We start from the raw sequence: 22,573 nt of genomic DNA on the forward strand, positions 1-22,573 counted from the left end.
TAATATATAATTATTTTTTAATTTAAAAGTAATTGTTAAGTAGTTTACACAATGCAACAGTAATTCTTTCTAGAGCACTGAAAATAAAACAAGGTTTTCATAAGGACATAATAGCCTTAATTTTCACTTTTCAATTTTTTTTTTATGGAAACATTTACATCAGTTTTCCATGTCAGGAGTTGAACTCTGGTGCCAAATATCTAACAATTCTAATTTGAATGTATTGGGAAAAACTTGGAATGTTGCTGCGTTTGTTGCTAACATTGTACTGTTTTGTTCAGAGGTATGATCTTAGGTTCATATGTTGAGGCCGAATCCAAAGCCTGGTTAAACTCCCTAGAGCTGGGCAGACTTCATTAGTTGTTGGGGAGGCTGCAGGCGAATAGCATTTTGTATTTAACAAACAGGGTGGTAGCAGAATCTATTGGTCTGGCTGTATATTGAGTTACAGTAGGTACGTCTTTGCTTTTTTTTTCCCAATGAAATGTTGGACAAAGCTTTTGGTGTTTTCAGCATGTGAAAAATTGGGCTGTGATTCCTGAACTTTTTTTTAAACCTCCTCTTCCCTGTTACCTACAGGACAGTGAATCTCTGTATTGTGGGCATCTACACTTGATTTCTGACCTCTTACAAGCTATGTTCAAGGAAACTTACTCTCTTCAGAAGCAGCTGATGGAACTGCTTGATACGATTTCCATGGGCTCTGCTTCTACTGAAGATAACATCACAGATATGGTGTCAGGTATATGTGGCTCTAACACTTTTTTTTCAGTCTTCTCAGTCTTTCTTCTATAGAGAGTGTGCCTGAATTTTTAAAGCAGGGTTATGAGTATGCTCAGTTCCTGCTGTCCTGACCAGCATCCCAGAAAGCAGCTGAAGTATTTCCATTTTTACCCTGAAACTTTCTTTGTGGGATGGAGCATGTTGTGTAGGTTTGTAGGAAAGGGGCAGCACCTAAGTGCTGAGCCATTTTTCTGATTTGATGTCAGTGTGGTGGTATTAGTGCTTGTGACAGCTGCTGTTTTCCTAGGAGAGTAGCACAGCTGTGAACTCATGTATCTGATGTAACTCAGTTGTTGCTGTTATTTCCTCCTTAGTAATCCACACTGTGCTGGAGATATGCTCTGTCATTTCCAACATGGACCATGCTCTTCATGCCAATACGTGGAAGTTCATCATTAAGTATGTCATTGAATTCTTTGGATTTTATAGTAAGATAAACAGACTGTAATTCTAAAGAGCCATTGTTTCAATAGCTTTATGTTCAGTGTTTCAAATACTGTTGAAATTAGAGAATCCAATTTGGCTATTTAGCTAGAAGTAAATCTAGAAATTTAATTTCTAAATTTACCTAGTGAGCACTATTAAAGGTTCTGTCAGTGAAGGTAGGTAGGAATCATGCATCAAAAGTAACAGAAGCTTGACTTTCTGTATCACAGTGCACAAGAAAACTTGGAAAATTTGTCTGAATAAATAATCTTAAGGGGTCTGACCCTGCAGGTTTGTAGGCGGTTTTGGCCTGAGTTGTGCTGTTTGTACTTTCGTCCTGCCTGTCCTCTATGTTTCTGTGTGGCTGTGAAGAAGGTGGTTCTCTCTAAATTTCTGGTTTTGGTGTACATGGATATTGCACCAATTAGTGTTGTATAAAAGCCTAAATAGAAAAATCAGTTATTTGGATGTGTAGTAACTCATAGCATGATCACTTCTGACAAATACCTGTTTATCTGTCTATCTTTTAGGCAAAGCCTGAAGCATCATTCTCTGCTGCAGTGCCATCTGAAACACAGTGATATCCTCGGTGGCCTGTGCAATGACACTCTCCTTTCTTTTCACTCCTGTTTGCAACTGGCTGAGCAAATGAAGATGTCAGAGATACAGGTGAAGTAAAAAGCTTCCAAAGCTGCTGTTAAATTGAGAAGAATAAATTCTTCATGTTGCATTACTGCTTGGAGTGGTTTGGGGTTTTTTTGAGGTTTTGGGGCTTTTTGTGGGAGGTGAATGTGGGGGTTTGTATTGGTAGCTGTGTGGCTTTTTGGGGGGGTTACTTCATATAGTGGGCAGAACACCTTGTTCTTTTGAAAATGAGGCCAATCACTTTGTTTAGATGGGGGCACTGACAATAAGTTTCCACAATACTCTATGGGGTTTTGTTTTGTTTTTTGTTGGGTTTTTTTTTTTTAATTTCCTAAACTGGCAATATCCCACCGTGAGTCAAAACATGTCAGTTCTCAGTGTTACCCTAAACATGTTGAGGCATACATTTTTAAAGTTTTTCCCCCATAGCTGCAGAGTCTGTAAAGAATCAAGTTTGAACATTGTTAGCAATCCAGCTTTCTTTTTTATTGTATTACTCTATATATTAAGTTTTAGAACTGCTTTTTTTTTTGACAGGAGGGCACTGACCTCAGGCTGTTCCAGAAGACAGTCAAACTGTGCAGGTTCTTTGCTAATTCCCTGGTACACTACACCAAGGTAGGTTTTAATACTTGAATTCTATGTTAGTATTAAATTTAAGCCTCTGGCCTGCGAAGGGAATAATTTTGTACTGTGTATCATAGAATATATGTAATATATTAATATGGAATGTGTGATACATATCAATGTGTAATATGTGATATGTTAATATGCAATACGTTAATAATTTATGACTATATCATATGTGTGATTAACATTCATGCGTAACCTGTTTGTAGTTCTGCCCATATATACTCTCAAGGTTAAACAGCTTTACTGCTGGGATTTAACAGGAAAACAAATGAACAGTAAGCTATTACAAGTAGTGTCGTTACTGAGGAGTTGGTAGGAGATGTCCAATCTCTACAGGCAGCCTTGAGTCAATGCAATAGTAGGTTCATCTGTAAGAATTAAGCAGATGAAACCCACTGCTAAGTTTTCAGAGTTGTTGCTCGTTTCAACAATTGAAAATGATGTGGCACATTAATAAGAAATGCCCATGTACTGTTAGCATGGACATCATCTTCCTCTTCTTTTCCTGGCTGTTCCGTTTTGTTGTTGTGTTTCATCTTTTCATTGTTAGAAGACATGCTGTAAATTTACCCATTTTAAGAATGTACGTGAAAAAATTTCCTCTCTAGGAACAGCAGTGATGGTGCAGTCTGCATCTGTTCTTGTCCCATGGTGGGGAAGGGGCACAAAATGAATAGAATTGTGACAGGGTAGAACTGCCTTACAGCATGTATGAGATCACTTCAGAGTGCAACTCTCTAATGGCTATTACAACTGTACTTACTAGTTTTTTAAAATAAGCCTATAAATTTAATTGTTTTACCTACAATATATCTACATGCAGTGTAATTAATTTTAGGCATACTTTGCTTATTGTTTGCTTTACACTTACTTTGTGCTGCGGATTGTTAGAACTTAAGTTTTTGCAGTGTAGTACTTTATGCACCAGTATGGCGGAACAGAAGGTGTATTTTATCATGTATTTTATGTTAAAAGTACGATTGAAAATTAATGGCTTTTGCAGGAATTTCTTTCTTTCTTCTCTGATTCGTGTTCTCAGTTACATCAGCTCTTTCTTCAGATATACAGGTAAGTAGAAAGAGTTGATTATTGATAGTATCTTAACATGTCCATATTGCATTCTTAAATCTACAAGTATTGTGAAATGTAAAAATACAGTTCTTGTTCCAGAGCTGTTGCTTTCTGTTTTCATGTATGGAAATCTAATTTTTTTTTTCCCCCATAAACTGGGTGTTTTTGTGTGATACTGGTTGTCTGAACCCCATTCTTGATCAGTGCTATCAGTGTCTGCTATTGACAAACCACCAACTTTGCCATAACTTATGTCAACATTTCTTGTGTTATATATAGAATATGTAGATCGATTGTCTTGAAAACTGGGTCTATTTATGCAAGTTCATTTGAAAATTCTTGTTCCTAAAGTCACAATTCCTGAAGGTAGGGTTCACCCATTGGTCATCTTGCAACGAAGCAGTTAGGCCAAGTTATAACAGAGCAACCCAGCAGTGCACCTTCTACTTTGAAACAAACAGTAGTGTGGTGCAAGTGGTATCATGCACAGTCAACACAATTCAGAATTATCATTCCCTAGTAATCCTAATTCCTCTTTCTTTCATATATGACTAAACAACCACACACATTTTTTTTTTTTTTTTTTTTTTTTTTTTTTTTTTTTTTGTTTTCCCCTTGTCTTAAATTCTAGTGAGAGGAAAAATCCAGGACTGAATCACAGAGTCATAGAAAATTGTAAAATGGTTTAGGTTGGAAAGGACCTTAAGACCATCTAGTTCCAACACCCCTGCCATGGCCAGGGACACCTCATGCTAGACCATGTCACCCAAGATTCCATCCAAGCTGGCCTTGAACACTGCCAGGGATGGAGCATTCACAGCTTTTTTGCACAACCCATTCCAGTGCCTCACCACCCTCACAATGAAGAACTTCTTCCTTATATCTAACCTGAACTTCTGTTTAAACCCATTACGTGTTGTCCTCTCACTATAGTCCCTAATGAAGAGGGACTCCTGGCATCCTTGTAGCCTCCCGTCAGAAATTGGAAGGCTGGTATGAGGTCTCCATGCAGCCTTCAGGTGCAAATGCAAGTGTCAGCAGTAACATTTGACAGATTGTTTCTACTTTAAGACAATGTATGGAAACATTTGTTGGGAAGAAAGAGAGGATCAGAAACAGTATCCTGAAATTTTCCATAGCTTTACTATTGTGTTTATAGTCTTGTGAAATCTCACAAAAGGACTCTGGTTCTCCTGGAAGCAAATGTTTTTTTAATGTTATGCTCATAAAGCATAACAATCTGCAAGCAGCTTACTGTTTTTCTTCCAAAAGTTTTGTTCTGTTTGGTGCAACAGTGGGGAAGAATAGGGGAAAGTGGCCATTGCCATTGTGGGCTGATTTCAGACAGTCTTTTGGAATTGAGACCAGGTTCTGTGGTGAAATGTGTGCATGAATTCACGGTATGTTACACTGCAAGATTGGGTGAATGGTTTTTTATGAGTTTCCTCTTCTAACTTTCCTTACCTTGTAGATCTTTCTCAAGTGGAAGGTTGTAAACTTTTATTCACTCAGAAAACTGGGCAGGATTTTTGAGTAGGAAGGTAGGATTTTTACAGTTGCTTTATAAGTGACTGTAAAAAAACCTACAAGAGTAGCAGGTTTTCATTTCATGATCTCTTTTGCTTTATTCTCATATCACATCTTTTTTTCTTTTATTGGCCAGGTTTGTTTTATTCTTCAGAGAAATTGTGGTACCTATTGTTAGTGTCATGTTAAATTAGTGCTGTCACATTTACGACTGTCAAATTGTGTATCCAGATGTTTTCTTGGCTTTTCATTGCTTGATTTTTTTTTTTGCAATTTGGTATATTTCTCCTTATATTTGTTATGTATTGTATATGCATTTTCCATGAGCTTTTAAGGTTTTCTGTCAGTGTTTTGTAAAATACTGAATTGTGATACTTACTTTAAAGGTCGAATGCAGACTTGTAACTCTCAGGCTACAACTGATATTCTGAAATGGGGAGCCATTTCTACCTTTTGTTTCACAATAACAAGGAAACCATTAATTTGTCTTTTTGTAGCTCTTTTCAAAAGTGGTGTTACTGCAAATGCTACTGAGAATATTTAATTTTTTTTTTTTTTTTTTTTTTGGTCGCCCCCCAGCAAATTTCCTCCCAGTCTTTATGCTCCAGAGATTTCTGAAGTTCACAGAGATGAAATATCCCGGGTGTTTCTTGTGGCTCTGGACCCTCTCATCAATCAGCTTCTTCCCTTTAGCCCATTTATGGAGCAAGTGTTAAGTGAAAAGCTAGGTGGGTTTAAAATACAGATACCACTGCTGTGAGTATTGTGCAAGCATCTCTAAAGGATCAAGATTGATATTTTGACTTTCTGGACCACAGGCAATATTGTGCACTGGTTTGCTTGTCTCCCAGTTCTTTTGTAAATACTATGATATGCCTGCTTGCATGCTAGGTCTGATGAATTTTATAACAGATAGTTCATGTTGCTGTTGAATGTATCTTTTCCAGAGTACTCACAATAACTTCAGTATTAGTCTGGTAACAGAAATTCTATCAATTCTGCGGGTTTGTGTCGTTTCAGTCCACATTTGTTACAAACTTTCAAAGTAGGCTGGAATTTCTCTGTTGTACTGTTGCTGGGGGAAGACAGCTACTTTTTCCTAATTAATTCTTTTCTGTGATAAGTAGAATGTCTTCAAATTGGAAAATGATCAGCTTTTTGTTGTAACACTCCATACTCCCTCATTTCTGCCCTGACCAGCGTGTCATAATTCTGAGATAGCTGACTGACTTCTTTCTTTGCCTTGTGATTATCCTGGCCTATCCTCTTAGAAGAAAACTTTGTTTTCAGTATTTGAGTCATCCAGTGCTTTTAAGAAGAATTGGAAGCATGAGGCATCCAGATTGTAACTCCTTTGCAGCACCTTGCAGTGATAGTTCATAACTGGAGTATTTTAGATTTTACCTGATACAGTGTATTGCGTTTATTTTTCATTCAAGTACAGTGTTCATGATGATACATTCTTTTTTCCCAGCCATGTCTGTAAGTAACTTTTTATTTTACTGGGGACTTTTATGTTTCACCAGTTGTTCATCATTTGTCACTTGCTTAAAAGCCAGTTTACACACACAATATATTAACCAGGGCAACTAGCATCACATTTAAAAAAAACTCCCAACTTCTACAGGTCTCCCTCCTGAGCAGCAGCTGCCTCAGTGTCTCATCCTCATTATCATAATGGACAAACTGTCCTCTCAGCCTGAAGAAGTGCAGACTCTCTGGAACACGGGAAAAAGGTACTAAAAAGGTTTTCGTTGTAGCTCTTCACCACAGCGGTCAGTCTGTACAGGCAGAGGGGCTCAGCTGTTGGGGTTTCCCTTGCAGCTGAGTAGTAAAATTTATCAGATTCTATGGATTTACATCCTTATACTGAGAAAAATGGGATCTGATATTCAGTGCTACAGGAGTGAAGAATATGGAGCCAGGGATATCTTCTTGGTTTTGGTTTTGGTTTTTTTTTTCAGGAAAGGAATGGTATTTAGAGTACTTCCAGGATAAGAAGAGACATGTATATGTAATTTGTTGATAGTTCACGAAGTTAAAATCTTAGTTTTTATGCCTGAACTTGTTAATAGTCACCTGAATTTGTAAAAGAGGAATGTAGTCAGGAGCTAAAATCTAATCCAAAAGCACTGAAATTATTGCTGTTGTTTCTGGTCAAAGACAAAGTTTCTGTAGTACAGATGTTGCTTGCAGGACTTGGGATTTGCATATATGTAACCCAACTGCATTTTTGTTTTTGTTTTTTCCCTTGCAGCCTATCTTTATTTTCAGCTCTCTTCTTCAGTTTCCAGCAATGTTTTGGTGAGCTTTCTCTCCCTGTGTGTTTGCCAGAGGTGATCAGTACAGGACAACTGGCAGTTCCCATCACTCTCTATCACTATGTCTGTGTCCACCTGTGCTCCTTCATTGCTTCCACGCTTCCATCACACTTTCCTCAGCTGGTAAGATTATTTTTGCTTATCATCTCTTCCGCTATGGGATGCAGATGCATTGGTACTATTTAAAAAAGAATGAGTTCTTTCTAATGATCTGGCTCTAAAGAGGTGTTTAGGTATGAAGTGGTACTGTAGAAAGCTGCTGTGATGCAATTACATCACTGGAGCTCAGTTATACAGTAAATGTCACTTGTAGAAATGGGAAAAAAAAAGCTTCACACAAGTTCTTGAGAACATCAGTGGTGTTGGAAATTGTGTTCTCTTCGGGGGTGGGAATGTCAAGTTATAATAAAAAAGTTCAGTGCTTTCTTTCATGTGGTATTCAAGTTGTATGAACTTCATCTGGTTATGTTAGTTTATACTGTGAAGTAATAAAGTGGAATTTAATATTGAGAGTAGATAAAATTGTTGTGATTGCAGCTAAGAACATACTATTAAATGGTAATAAGCAAAATTTTCTGATTCAGAGGAGTATTCTGGGCTTTGACTATTATGTAAAGTTTTAGAAGTTTTACACTTTTTACTACATACAATCAAAAGAACTTGATAAATGTAAGCCTTCATAAAGTTCTGTCACAGAAATCATAGCCCTAATTTAGTTTTTTTTCTGAATGCTATAGTCCTCTTTCAGATAAAATTTGTGTTCCTACAAGAGGAAGAGGTTTTATTTGGTTTTCAGGGAGCTGCTAATAAAGTTGGCAAGAAAATTGGTTTTAAAATATAAAAAATAAAACAACCCAGAAATTTGTACGAGTTGCCTTGTGAAGAAGGGATGCACGTGATGAAATGTCTTGCAAAGTGAAGGATCCTCAACCCATTGAAATGACTGTACCTGCACCTTCAAGGTGTGCAAAACTGAAGGTGTGCTTGATGGTGTAGCTGAGTAGAGAGTATGATAACCATTTTAAATCGGGTAAGAAAGAAAAATCTTACTAGGTTTTAGGCTAATTAGTGGAGTTAAAGTCATAGTAGGCCTGCAGTCTGTTTCTGTGTGAATTCATATATGTATTTTCTCCTCAGGAGTATGCTCTGCTGGATGCTGTGCTGAGTTCTAGTATGATCACGTCTTTGCTAGCAATGGACTCATGGTGCTTCCTTGCCCGGTAAGATGTTTTTTGTTACAGGTGAAGCTGGATTTCCACAGATCCAATTAGTTCTGTTGTACATAATTCCTGAAGATTTTTTTTTTTTTTTTTAAGGCACATTGTCCCAGAGTTGGATTATTTTCAGATATAAAGCATTCATGCAAAAAAGGGGAACATACCTTTTCTATTATTTAATAATTCTTCTTTGGAATGGTTCTTGCAAGTAAACTGGTTCTGTGCGTATCAAGTTTAAATATGTTAGAGGAAACGGCCATCTCTTAGACAAGATTTGTAATACTTAGTCTGTAAAAGAGTAGGAAATACAGACTCACAAGCTTCTGTCTCTCGCATTCAGGTATGGAACAGCCGAACTATGTGCTCACCACGTTGCTGTGATTGCCCACTTGGTAAGAACCACAGTGATCTTTGCAATTTGGCACCAGTTTTAATCCTAGTTCTACCAGCAAACTTTCTAAATGACGAAAGACAGGAATTTCCTTTTTTTTTTTTTTTTCCCCCCCAAAATCCAAATGGAGATTGCTTGAAATCTTCAAATTGAGTTAATAATTAGCACAAGCAGTACTGTGAAAATATAAAACAATATGTCTGCTATTTCCAACATGTTCTGCAGTTTTACGTAGAGTGTTACTGCTGTGATCCCACACTGTAACTCTCAGAACATTCTGTATAGAATTAATTTGCTGAGTGGTGATTTTTTTTTAAATTAATTTAATTAGATGCATTGCCCTCTTATCCTAATTCAGATAAAGTCTTGGCCCAGTGACTGTTACCAGGTCTCTGCCTTGGGTGTTCTGCTGAGGCGTATGCTTTTCTTGATGGCTTCAGATCATCAGGCAAGTATAGCACGGCATTTCCTGTCTTTTAATAGGAGAGATTTGAATCAGTGGCCTGTGGTTAAAATATCCTGTTTCAGTTCTTCGTTTGCTGTGCTTGATATTGTACTTATTAGTTTGGCATAGTGGATTCTAATTTGTAAAGATGTGTTCTGCCAAGAAAGGCACAGACACCTAAGAGGGGTCTTAACTGGGCAGTACTGTAGTCCTTTTTTTGATTAAGTATGAAAATGGCACATCAGCCAGGTTTGCTGAAACTGTCACTGCATCTGTGACTGGTGTTTATGAGTGTTCTCATGCCATCAGATACAAAGAGTAGCATCCCTTTCTGTCAGTGCCTCTGTATACCTTGGAGAGGCCTAAAGCTCGGTCTTCCACTTGTTAGAGAGCCATTGCTTCAAGCACAGGAAAGAGTAAATTGCTTAATCATTCTGATGCCCTATATGTGACAAGGGAGGTAGCAGTAAGCTGGATTTTAGTTAAATAAAAGGTTTTACACAGTGTTTTTCATATAGTATTTCTAAAGCAAACTAGTACTGCATTTTGGTTTCTCAGCTTTCTGATAGATTATCAAATTGTCTTCTGGTCTGTTTAGTTCATACCGACTTCTGTTTGCAGGTAGAATTTGCTCGTAAGTTTGTTCCAGAAGAGGTGGAGAACTTGGCTGTGTGGCAGCACATATCCCTAAAGGCCCTGAATCCTGATCTGAGGAAACGAGTGGCATGTCAGCTCTGTGTGGCTGGGCTTGCACAGTGCAGACGATGGCTGAATAGCAGGCGTGCTCTGGGAGAGCTCCGATGTGTGGTAAAGGAGATTTGTAAAAATGTGGGAACTCTGGATTTCCAAACTGTAAGGATTCTGTTGCTCTCACCCCAGTTATGTTTTTTCTGTGCGTTGCACAGCTTTTTTCCATGCCTAACTCCCATATGCTTGAGCAAGAACTCTCCTTTTAATGTTTTGTGCCAGTACACAGCACCTTAGGAGCCTCTACTCTGAGGGTGATACTGGAGGTCTTACGGTTTAATACTTACTCTAGATATGGTCTGCTTTCTGGGAGAGCAGACGTATTTCTCTTTAGAATTTCTGATTTATACTATGTCGTACAATTCCTTTTAAGTTTTAAAATCCTGGCTGTTTTTATGCGGCATCAAATCTGAAAGATGGTCACTTGTCTCTGGCAAAGGAGTGTGAGAAACCAGAGACTTCCACATGAATTATCTGCTGCCAGCTTTCGCCTGCCAATGCAGCTAATGACTGCAGCACTGTGTGAAACTCACAGAAGTAACGGATGGTTTCCTTGCTTTGGAAGCTTTGTTGGCTGCTGGCCCAGCGGATTAGCTGTGCTGTACAGCTGACACAGCACATTGGGCTTCTTGCCATCTTGTATCATTTCAGATGTCTAATAGGAATCAAGAGTTTTGGTTTGGTTTACATGTAGGTTTTTTTGGTCAGTCTTACACATTTTTTCCTACTAGAATACTGCCCTTTCTGTGCTGCTGGCTGCCTGCAGTTTTGCTGATGATACTCTGGAGGCAGAGCTTCAGGCATCTGTCTTGGGGGTGCTTGGTCAGTTCTGGACTTTTCTCCAGGCTAAGCAGGTAAGAGAATTTGCTGCTCCAATCGTGAAAGCATGATGTTTTTGAGAGGCTGGTGTTGTTTCATCATGTGTTTGTACTAAGTTGTTTTTTACTTGGATTGGACTGTTTCTGTAAAGCTGTGTAACTGTGCTGCCCATCTGCTGTCAGCTGGTTTATGTATTAGACAGGCACGTGCTCTGGGAAGCGGAGCTTGAATTTTCCTGAGCATTACATACATGGCTCCTTGTTGTTCCATCTGTTATTTAGTGTTGGATTCAGACTTGCTTAACAGGAAGTCTGAAATACATCATTCTGATTCATACCAGTTACAAAATTGGCCTGTTTTTAATGTTCTTGAGAATGTGCACAAAACTCATGGTGATTTAATTAGTACATAGCTTAACACATGAAAACCCATAGAGCTAGCAGCCTCCCAGATTTGAGAACAAGGAGTAACGCGATTCCTTTGCAACTGAATACCTGTCCATGTCTGCAGCTGCAGTAAAGAAAAAAAGGACTAAAAATGAAAGTTTGAGAGTGTGAGTGAAGAAGAGCCAACAACGTGCCCCTTCAGAGGTCTTTTCAAACCTTAGCTGTTCTTTGAAGACATTTGGCAACCGATAAGTGAAAAGAAATAGTTCATATAACCTTTAAGTGCTTATATTAGCGAGTGGAGGACAGAGATGAGGGGTAGGCAATAAATATTCTTAATAAAATTGAAGAAAAGGGTCTTTTAAAGTATGACTACCTATAAATATTGATACAACTATTTTAGTATTTTTCTTCTGCTGCTTATGTTGTGTTTTTTTCTCTGTGTAAGGTTAGCTAAGAATTTTGGAACACTACCATAATTTTAAATTCTTTCTTAAGTAGTTATTCCATAAAAATGCAATGTTCATAATATCTTGTGATGTGTTAAAGGTCTCAGATGAACCATGTCTCCAGCAGACACTATGTTTATTACTTCACCTTCTGGAATTTTTCATTCAAGCATTAGATGCTCAACTGATTATGCAGGTAAAACCCCAAAATAAATCCTTTCTATGAATAAATTACTTCATGAAAACAAAGTTCTTTGTAATTTAATGAAATCCCAAATGAGTTATTTCATGGTCTCACCTTCTCTTAACATATGGAGGTTCCTAATTTTATTTCTTCCTTGATTACTTTCCTGATCTTTAAACCAAGTATACGGCACTCTGGTGAACACTGCTTTTGAGAATCCCATTATTCTGTAAGAGATCTGTGGATATGCTATAGAGCATGCTAATTTGTTTCTAAAATGCATACTGCAGCAGCTTTATCTTACCCCATTTTATTCAAGGTGTAGCACTCCTTTTGTTTTCAGTCCATTTTTCTAAAATCAGTGTCTTCAGATTTAAGGATGGGACAGAACAGTTTTCACCTACAATCTGTGTGATGAAGCTTCACTGGGTTCCTTTTTTGCAGGTATTTGCCCTGCAGTCTTCCCTTTTTCAGTTGGATCCCCCAGATCATGTTCGTCTAGCAATGGTGGATTTTCTGTCTTCTATGGGAAAGGTGTTTATACCGCAAGAAGCACAGGTGAATATAATTGTGGCCTTAGTGAAATAATTTTCAGTCTTTTGATGAAAAGATACGCTATTTATTTAAATATAGAAGATCAAGTTCTTTACATACAGGAGTGCCAGGATATAATAATCTTGGTCTATGGCATTTCTGTCTTTCATTGAGATATGCTGAGTGCATGCAAGATGCTTGGTTTATTCATTTGCTTGTTGCTTCTCACCAGTTAGAACGGACTGACATGTGACCCTCCAAGAAGAAAGAGCAGAACATGTCACCTCCCTTAGAGTGTGGGGTTTTTTTTTCGCCAGACAGGGCAGTCTCTTGCATTTCACAGACCTATCTTTTGACCTTAGAACAATTCTTTAATAATAAATCATAATGGTAAGATATGCACAACTAACTTCAGAACTGATAGATACTCGTTCTTCTTTCAGAGGCAAGTTGTAACCCAGTTGTCGTGTGTGTTTGCTTCTCTATTAGCTGACCAGACCTGGCTGATTCATCAGCATGCACTGGAGGCATTCACACATTTTGCAGAGGTAAGCACAGCAGAACTCTGGATGTGTGTATTTGGCTCTGTTAACTTTTATTGTACAGAAATTCTTCTGTCTTAAATGTTTGCTGCTCTTCCATGACTAGTCTGGATCTCAGTATTACAGATGCTATTGCACATCAAAAGTAATGGGGCCTAGTGCAGCTGCAAGCGATTTCAGGAGCTATAAGTGAAGGAAGATTAAGCATTGGTTCCTTAGATTGGTTGCAACAAGAAAGGGACAGTCAGGGAAACATTTTTTACTTTGTCTGTTCCTTTTTTAATATGAATGTAGTAAACAATGATTACTCAACATTTTTGACAGGAAACAAGCCATGAAGATGTTGTTCCTCTGTGCCTTAATTCTGAAGAAACTAAGAACAAAGTCGTTAGTTTTCTGGCTAAGGTACATATGTTGCTGAACCACTTCACTGCTTTCTTAATTGATGCTGCACACATCCATTATAGACGGTACACAGCCTATGTCTATCTACACCTGCATTATCTGCATGGTGATTAAATAAGTAACTTTAAAATAAATTGTTGATCTGGTTGTTGAACTTTCCTACTTGCTTTAATAAGCAGAATTAACAACTGCCATTCCTGCGCAAGCTGTTCTTCCACTACACCCCAACTTTGATTTAAATGCTTCACTTTTCCCTCCTTGAACAAAACAAGCAAAAGATTAAATTGCAGTGATTGTTATAAGTAAAGAAGTTACCTAATAACAAGACAGGTTTCATCATTTGGTTTGTGTGATTTCCTTCCCTGTTTCTCGTGGATCAGTTTCCGAAAGCTAAATGAACATGTATGAAACATCTTCATCCTTTTTGCATGTTAGAAAAAATTCCTTTAAGAGCAGATAGCTATTCATGCAGAACACAGATAGTGGGAAGGAGAGGGTAGTTATCATGCTGTAACCTAAAATAGGGCTATCTGGATGAGCACTATTTGACAAGCAGGTGATTAGCAAAAGAGCTGATAGCTGCCAGCGATGCTACACCAGAGTTCTAGATAACCTCAATCTGCTCGAAAAAGTGTGTGAGAAATGAGATTCACTTCAAACTGCTTGTTAAAATTTCTCCCTCCCTTTTGTTCTGGCACATAAATTGAGTCTATGAAGGCTGGTAATGTTGCCTTGGTTTAGTTACCTCTCCTGTGACTTTCTCCCTAGACGAGGCAGGTAGAAGAGACAACAGAAGCACGAACAGAACGCATGAAGCAAGAAAGGATTACTTGCATTGCACAGCTGATGAAAATGGATGGAGAGCTGGACTCAACAGGAGAGGTATGTGCACTTTTAAACCATCTGGGCTCTATTGTTGATTTGTTAGTTCTGGGAAGTATCTAAAGAGGTTCAAGATGGTCTTGCTGCCCTCCATGTTCTAAGAAAAAAGGTTGCATGCACTCCTGGCCCTTAATATTATGCCTGAATGCTCTGTACTGCCTGCCAGACAGCAAGAGCTCTCATAAAGGAAGGGAGTCTCTTGTAGCTCTTCTCCATCTAAGGATTTTCTTGCATTTGGATGAAGACTGATCACTTGTGCAGAGCATTATAAATGATGTCTCATGTTTACTTAAATCTGCAGCCTCTGGCAAAAAGAGCTTGTCACCCACCCTCTGAGGAGCAGTATAAGTCAGCAATAGGCACTGTGGAGGGGGCAGTGGAGGCTGTGAAGCTGCTGCTCCAGAAGGGATCACCCCCTGCTTGGCTTGCAGTGAAACTGGAGGCTCTACACACAGCCATAGCCATCCTCAGAGACAGTGTACGGTAAGGTGTGCTCAACAGGGGTTAGAGACAATAAAACAGCTCAGCTCCCCTTCAGAAGGAAGAGATGCCTTTGTACCACAATTGCTGAGAAGAAAAAACTGTGACACAGGGCGATGCTCTACTGTGCTGCTGGGTCTCAGTTAATGTGCCAAAACGAACTGGGGTGTGAGATGTTGGCCTGTCTTTCACAACTGGCTGGAAGGACTGATGTATTTTAATGGTCACTACCATGCCTCTGAGCTGTGATTTTGTACACTGCCGATGCGTAGCTTGCTCTTCTAAGCTACTTGTATGGTGCTACCCATTTCATGAGACTGTATTTTGAATACCAAGATGTTTGAATCTGTTGTAAAAGTTACCTTTGTTGTCATGTACAAGTGACAAGGCAGTAGGTGTTTTTATCTTAATTTTAAAATACACTCAAGTATAACAATTTAAGGCTCTCTACTGTTCTCTGAACATACCTCTGCTGCTGGTTCCACTCCATGCTAGGGTCATCTTTTAAAAAGTCTTTATTGGTCACAGCTAAGAGCAGAAAGAATGTGGTGCTTAAGCAGTTTGTGTTCAGTGGTCCCTTCACTGCAAGCTTCCTTGCACCTCCTGTGCCATCCACTGACAGAACTATATAAACACAAATAAAGGAGTAAACTGTACATTCATCTTAAAAGCATCTCTTAGTTAGGAAAATTGAAAGGAGCCATTTCTAAAGGCTTTAAGTTTCTGGAGGGGAAAAAAAAAAAGGCACATTAACCAAGGAACTCAGTGTGACTTTCATTTATTGTCATCAGTTTTTCAGAGCAGGGATGAGTTTTGGAACAATTGCTTACACCACTCTTGGCCTCCAATAGCACGTCAGCACCAACACGCCCATCACGCCATTCCTCTCTGGTAGCAGCGGCATGCACCGCAGCTGGGCACATTGCTTGAGTACAGGCCTCACCCCTGCAGTTTTTGGCATAGACTGGAAAGGAGTATCCATGGCAAGAGATCAGGCCCCACGGGATCTTGCTGGCTGCTGCAGCAAGTGCCTGACTTCTGGCAAAAGCAGTGCTGAGGTACTTATCCATTGTAGTGGGGAAGCCACAACTTCTCTTACAGAATCCAGCACACCATAAATTGCCATCCTTTCAGTCCCCTTACCAGTTAGTATCATCTTCCCAGTTCAACTCCTCTTCTTCACCCCAGCCTGCAGCTTCAGCCTAGAATCATGTAAAATTACCAAGATTAAGGCATGCATACTGTACTTCTGTACTTAACACAGCACAGGGGCCAGGATGTAGCCTGTGCAGCTTGTAATAGCAGAGCAAGACATTGATCCAGAATGGTGAAAGCCCCTCAAAAGGCAAAAAATGAAGTGCCAGTATTTGCAGCTTTCTGTCTTAAAGAACTTGTAACTACAAAAGGAAGCATCTTAAAGACAAGAGGAAGCTAACAGGGAGAGTCTTATATAATTTTCCTAAAATTAAAGCAAGAACTGTTTGTAGTAAAACCACCTCCCATTAATAACAGGGTGCTATGAACTAGATGATGTCTTTTCCTCTACGAAACAGCCCTTGTCCTGCTGTATTCTAACACAGTAAGTTTGATCTCATCTGTCACTGACAGCTGCTTTTCTACTCCACAGCACTGACTGGACTACAGTGGTTGACTCTTCCCCCCCTTCCCAAAATAAGGTTGATATCACAACAGTGCTTCTGTCACTGTGAAACAGTATACCATTTTCAAGTGTCATAAACAACTTCAGTTTATATCCCAAGCTTCTCTCCCCATGCCACCTGCTACCCCTGCAGTAGCTCTCTTGAGGCTTAATTAGCAAAACAACTTGAAATCAGCACCTACTCCCTAACAGAGTTATATGTTCAAGCAGGTGTTGGGAGTGCTACCTCCCCTCCTAAGCAGAAGCAGTCTCAATGATGGGACTAGAGGGATTTACCTGCTTCCTTAAAAAGGCAGTTTTATAACCCTCCTGGTTCTCTGAAATGGAGAAATGTCTCAGCTTTCTTTCACAAAAACAAATCCCCCCCAAAGCTTTGCTTTATAATCCAGAAGTTCTGGTTTCCTGGTATTTTATTTACAATACTGTTTGGTTTTCCTAGAAGAGCCAGGAAGAGCCAGGAGCATCATTGAATCCTGAGCATCCTCCTTCTGTTTGTGCACAGTGCCATGCTTGTTCAGCAGACAGGATTCCAGCCTTGTTCTACCTGTCCAACAAACCAGGCCTCTCTCTAACATAGTGTAGGGTCTTTGCAACCAAGAAACAGCAGTACAAATTAAAAGCTGTAGTTAAAATTCTCATTCTTTTGGTAGTGTACATGTTAAGTCCATTCCCTTACTGTTTCTTCACAGAGCTCTCTTACTGCTGTAGTAATGGCACACCTGGTACCTGATAAGATGCATCATTCAGAGCTCAGCATCTTGTATTCACAGGTAAAGACTCAACTATACAGGCATATGCTGCTACTACTTCCTCAGGTTATCCATCATCTGATTAGGGAGCCAGCTGGTGCTACAATAGTGTGCTGTGCCATGTACATGCTTCAGGATCCTCTCAAGTGTGCAGTCATTTAACCCCCTCTGCCTAAGCTTCTTACCTCAGTGACATCAGCTGCTGCAAATTTGGATGAAAACAGCACATTCTGGGAGGCACCTTCTCTGCTGGATACTACACCAGAGTGGCTGGGAACAATCACTTCTGTCCTCACTTCAGGTAAAATCAAGACAGCTGAAGATGGTTTAATGTCTGGGATCATGTCAGCAAACCAGTCCAGCTCCGGGTCTTGCATGGGTTTCCTCTTCACTTTGATTGTGAATTCTTCTCCTAGGCCAGATTCTGATGAAGACTTCAACCTTTCCCGAAAGGTCATTTTTGGCAGCACAGTTTCTCCCACTTGTGCCTGGTGGTCCCATTTGTCATTGCTCCAGCTGTTCCCGGGGCAGGACTCTGGGGGGGGACTCAGTCTGAGGCTTTTGAAGTCTTTGCTCAGCTGACGGGTACTGGGCAGGGACCTTGGCATTTCAACTGCATCAGCTTGTGTCACAGTGAGGCAATTTCCTGAGGACAGTTCAGGACTAGGGCTGCTGGGCTCAAAGTCATCCCAAGGCTTCTCGTCTACATCATGTTCAACAAAATAAGGTCCCACACTGCCCTGTGGCTCTCGGGGCTGAATTTGAATGTTCACAGTTTTCTCAGTGTCTGTCTCCTCTGGCTCACTCCAGTCTGGCCACTCCTCTGCTGGCTTTTCGGAGGTAGTCAAAGAGCTCCTGCTGCTCCGTAGCATATTAATGCTTCCAGGAATTCCATTCAGTGGGGACTGAATGTCTTGTTCGCCTGTGGAAGACAAAGGTGTTACATACTTACTCAAGAAAGCAAGCGTAGAGAGAGAGTTATGCTAAAACTCCTTTACATCACAGCACCTGGCATAGAAATAAGCCAGTAATGCTGACTGAAAAGATGCTTCAGCACTAAGCTCCTCTCATATTAGAAAGCATGGCCCCTTTCTGCTTGCAAAGGAGGGGTATTCATCTGAGAGCTCTGGGGCAATAACAGCTGACTGCTCATAAGCAGTAGGTGAGTGAAAAAAGGCCATGGAAGTAAACCGAGTTAGCTTCAAGCTTCAGAGGCAAGAGAATGAGTGACCTGTAAACCTGGTGTATCTGCCAAGCTGTGGGAGACAGAGAGGGGAAGCACAGCAGAGAACCTGCAGTAAGGAAACAGAAATTCAGGGCTGGCCAGCCAGCAGTATGTGTATATCAGATTCCCAAATAACTATTCCCTAGAAAGTCAAGGGTCACACTCTGCTTCCTTCTTGTTCCCTTCCTTGGTTCACTGAACCCTTTAGATCAGCACAGGGGGAAATTAACATCTTCTCAAGCAACATTTCATTTGTAGAACCCTTGATTTCTAGAAAGGAAGAGCTAGGGCTAAGTTTTACCTGTTTTTAAAGCCAGTGGATGGTCTTGTTGCACAGAAAGCTTCTTGACAGGTACATTTCCAGAGATGGGGAACACACTAGAATTGTTCCTCAAGGGCCGTAAGGTCTGATTTCTCTGATTGCTTAAAACATGACTGGGGGAGTCTGCAGGGATAAAAGAAAAGAGAATACCAAGTCCACAAGGTGTGGTGTCAGTCTTAGTTGAACCTGCCCACAGCATTGGAACGTTCCTATTTACAGCACAAACAAGGAATACTGATGAAGAGGGGTGCAGCAACCCAACAGCTGTGCCTCTTGATCTGTATCGAGAACAGTACTCTTCTGTTCCTGCCATCTGCGGCTCTTGCCAGTACAAAGTTTAGACAACTCTAAATAGTCAGGTTTTGCTGATATGTTCTTTCAAGAACTATGCAATGAACAAACTGATTATGATCAGAGCAGAGGCTTAAAATATGCTGCCTGCCACCTGGCTGGATTCAGAATCCCAGCTTCTGTACTGCATGGTGTCACAAATCCCGTCACCCGCTTCTCATACAAAACACAGCGCTGACAGCCACAGCAATTCAAAGCATAAGCAAACTCATGCAGCCACAGAAACCCTCTTTTATGCTTGGACATGAGCAAGGCAGCTTACAGTACCGAGTCTCTACCCTGAATGAAGGCTGTGTGACAGCCTCCCTCATATCACACTCGAGGTAAGGTGGGGAGGTTGGCAGTCAGTGCCACACTTTAAAGTTGCAGAAGGGAGGTCTGTTTCTGAGAATCACTTGGCAGGCACCTTGTTCCAGTTCACTTTGGGGAGTTGCAGCATATGATCAGTGGTGGCAGTGATGCCTTGGCTGCACCTGTTGCCACCACCTCAGGAGAGTGGTCTATGGCCAGAATGTCAGTGCTGCATCTGCTCCCACCTGGCCTGCGCCTGCCTGGGCTGGGAGCTACCAGACACATGGCCTGTGGCTCTGGAAAGGATGGCAGTTAACACACAGAACCCATCCCCTCCCCAGAGTGCTCTTGGGTATGTCCTTCTTGGGGCTTAGGCAACCAGATAAAGCAGCCTCACAGGTTCAGCCTCTACTACTGTTTTTTGCAGATCACCTCTTACTGTTGAGGACAAAGATGGGGTTTTCTGTTGTTTTTCTAAAGTTAAACGAGGTCTAATTTTAAATATATTCTGCAAAATAAACCCAGTTTTACCATGCAATCCACTTAGAGTTTATTTACTATAGTCGACTAAAATAACGTAAAGAACAGTAATGCAATGAGCCATCCACAGATTTTAATAAAGGGTGGTAGCTGTCAGTACACACATAATCAGGAAGAAAACCTTTATACTTAAATTGATCTGTATCATGTATTTCATTTGAATCTATATGCCTAAAGTAGAACAAATGCCAATTCTTCCCTCCAGTTACAAGCATACTTAGTTTCAATATCCAGAAAAGCTTTCCCTTAGCACACATGGTTCCAAGTTATCTAGCAGGTGTAAGGACTACTGTCTTCATTTGGATTAGCTGAAAAGTCTCCAGAGAGATGAGAAAATAGGGAAGTTCGTATTCCTTTTCCAATCTATGGATAGAAATTGGGGGAAGAGGATGACATTTACTAGTTTTAAAAACATGAAGGACAGAGCGAATATTAAAAAACTACCTGCGTAAGTCCACTAGTCCTTTAGAAGGGTGGTATAGTTTTTCCACCAAACACGAACATTTAACAATCTCCTTTACTTACAGAGATTCTTAAATGAAGAGATTTATTTTTTTCCATATATTTCCTACATTTAAAATACTTCTGATACCAATTCTGTATCCACAAACAGCACCTAATCTAGAACTGTAGTTTAGCTGCAAAATAGCTTGCCTTTCCCATCCCCCTCCCGATTAACCTGTCAATCGCAACAGATGAATCCTCCAAGAAATTCCCCCCATGTTGCTTCGAGAGAATAGGCAGGAATCCCGAGAGCACTCTGACAGCATCATTTACCTTCCGGGGAGAGATCTGCAGTTTTCATGAAGCTTGGTACTGAGCTTTTGAAAATCTTGGTTCTTTCTCCACCTACAACTACTTCAGGTCCGAGGAGGGAGACAAGCACTGCTAAGCTGTGCAGTGTTATCGCAACAATGGAGTCACTGGTATCTCGAAGGCCCAGCAATACCTACACCAAGAACAGAACAACGTGACCAAGAACAGAAAATTCTGCTTTTTCACTTCTTTCCCCTTAAAATGTTTTATTGATGGCACTTTTCTTTTCTACCATCTCCCACAGCTCTCAGTAGATACTGGACATTATTCCACAGCATAAAATCAGCCTTCCAGTTTGTGTGACAAGCTAAAGAGGGTGGGTGGCAGATCCTTGTGCCTGGTGAGCACTTGACCATAAGGCCAAGGCACCCCAAGCTTACACCTATCAGTCCTCCATTCTTGACTGCAGTGGGGTGAAACAGGAACACAGTCTCTTCTTGTTAGGTTGCCAGTCAAGGCCAATAGGTACTAGCACAAGTGGTGTGTGACAGAGGGCATCCGGTTTACAAAACCAGTAGTCCAGCCCTGAATGGGGTGTAAGGGTTGGGGCTTGCATAGAAAGGAGGCTGCAAACTGTCTGTGGCTAGCACTGTGAGATCCCAACTTCAAGCTAAAAACCAACCCAAGCAGTAAAAATCCCATATTCTAGGATATATGACCTATTGTTTTGCTGTCCTTAACCTGTGGCAATATGATGTTTTTCAACTCCTCCCGAGAGAACAGTTCTGCATAGGCATGAATGTGAGACAGCAACACCATTCGAACGTGCTCCTCATGAACCTCAAACAGCTTCAGCAGCACAGGAATGACGTGTGTCTGGAACAAGGCTGGCGACAGGAGGCAGCTGGTCTGGCTTTCTCCAATTTGCTCTAGCGAAGAGAGGTGAAGATGGGAAAAGGCTGCTTCAGCAAGTGACAGCTCACACAAAAGCTACTCACTGTGAAACCATCACAGCCAAGATCTACAGTGTCACCCCACTGCTGGGACAGATTCTTTGTCAGCTGCCAACACAGCTTGCTGGTGATGTCAGAGATGTGAGGCAGGAGAGGCAGCAGTGCCAATGATGTCCACTGCTCGATGGTCATGACTGAACACTGAATGTCAAACAGTCACAAGACAGGTCCTGTTTGGCTGAAACACCCATAGCTATTTAGGAAGAACATTAATAGAGGAGAGACAAAGAGCAGGGACAGAGAGTTGGAGATCCAGCAAGACATGTTGAACACGTCTTACAGAAGAAAGAGGAAAAGTCTGAGCACCTGTTACAGGAGAAGGGGCAGTGGCACAAGAAAGAGGAGCAGCCAGGGTAAGGGGAAAGAGAGAAAAGGGATATGCAGTGAGCCACTGGGAAAATCTGGGCTGGGAGGGTGGGGTGACATGTAAACCTGGGAAAATGCCCAAGCAATTCGTAACTCTCCTCCCAACATCAGCAGAGCAGTGGAAAGTACTGCAAACAGAGAAGCACACATAACCATCCTTTCCAGTTCTGTATGTTACAGTATTTGTTCTGGTTAAATAAATGCCACTATTTCCTTGATTGAATGGAACGATCACTTTGAATTAATTCCAGACATGTCACTAACAATTGTGAAGAGAAAGTATTTAAAGGTCACCTTTCTTTGGACCCAGCAGATGAGGAAGAAAACTCTTGACAGCTACAGGTTCTGCAAACACGAGCTGATTGAGTAGAAGAGGCACCAGCCGCGTTGCTATCAGCTCCTCTGACAGCCCA

The 22,573-nt window shown here is 40.6% G+C and overlaps 2 protein-coding genes across 2 annotated transcripts in view; one reads left to right on the forward strand and one right to left on the reverse strand.

Annotated features, from left to right (window-relative positions):
* Window positions 1-513: 513 nt before the first annotated feature.
* LOC104410350 (chromosome unknown open reading frame, human C1orf112) lies at window positions 514-14,894 on the forward strand (the record flags this gene model as incomplete). The annotated part of the gene is made up of 19 exons (XM_010020486.1): window positions 514-742; window positions 1,098-1,182; window positions 1,740-1,878; window positions 2,392-2,472; window positions 3,491-3,555; window positions 5,665-5,813; window positions 6,713-6,821; window positions 7,343-7,529; window positions 8,544-8,626; window positions 8,964-9,015; window positions 9,373-9,462; window positions 10,081-10,266; window positions 10,938-11,060; window positions 11,961-12,056; window positions 12,489-12,602; window positions 13,022-13,126; window positions 13,445-13,525; window positions 14,294-14,407; window positions 14,709-14,894. Coding segments are annotated over 19 exons (2,274 nt in total), but the record flags the coding sequence as incomplete, so codon positions are not given.
* Window positions 14,895-15,651: 757 nt separating this feature from the next.
* SCYL3 (SCY1-like 3 (S. cerevisiae)) overlaps window positions 15,652-22,573 on the reverse strand; it is a 12,802-nt gene continuing 5,880 nt past the window's right edge. Inside the window, exons 8-13 of the mRNA XM_010020487.1 lie at window positions 22,455-22,572; window positions 21,523-21,710; window positions 20,803-20,974; window positions 18,823-18,966; window positions 17,482-18,218; window positions 15,652-16,089 (exon numbers count right to left, since the gene is read on the reverse strand). Coding sequence (XP_010018789.1) covers window positions 16,027-16,089; window positions 17,482-18,218; window positions 18,823-18,966; window positions 20,803-20,974; window positions 21,523-21,710; window positions 22,455-22,572 — 1,422 coding nt within the window. The 3' untranslated portion in view covers window positions 15,652-16,026. The remainder of the gene's footprint in view (window positions 16,090-17,481; window positions 18,219-18,822; window positions 18,967-20,802; window positions 20,975-21,522; window positions 21,711-22,454; window position 22,573) is intronic.

This window comes from Nestor notabilis, unplaced genomic scaffold (genome assembly GCF_000696875.1).
Source record: "Nestor notabilis isolate BGI_N333 unplaced genomic scaffold, ASM69687v1 scaffold14908, whole genome shotgun sequence".
In the NCBI taxonomy this organism is placed as follows: domain Eukaryota; kingdom Metazoa; phylum Chordata; class Aves; order Psittaciformes; family Psittacidae; genus Nestor; species Nestor notabilis.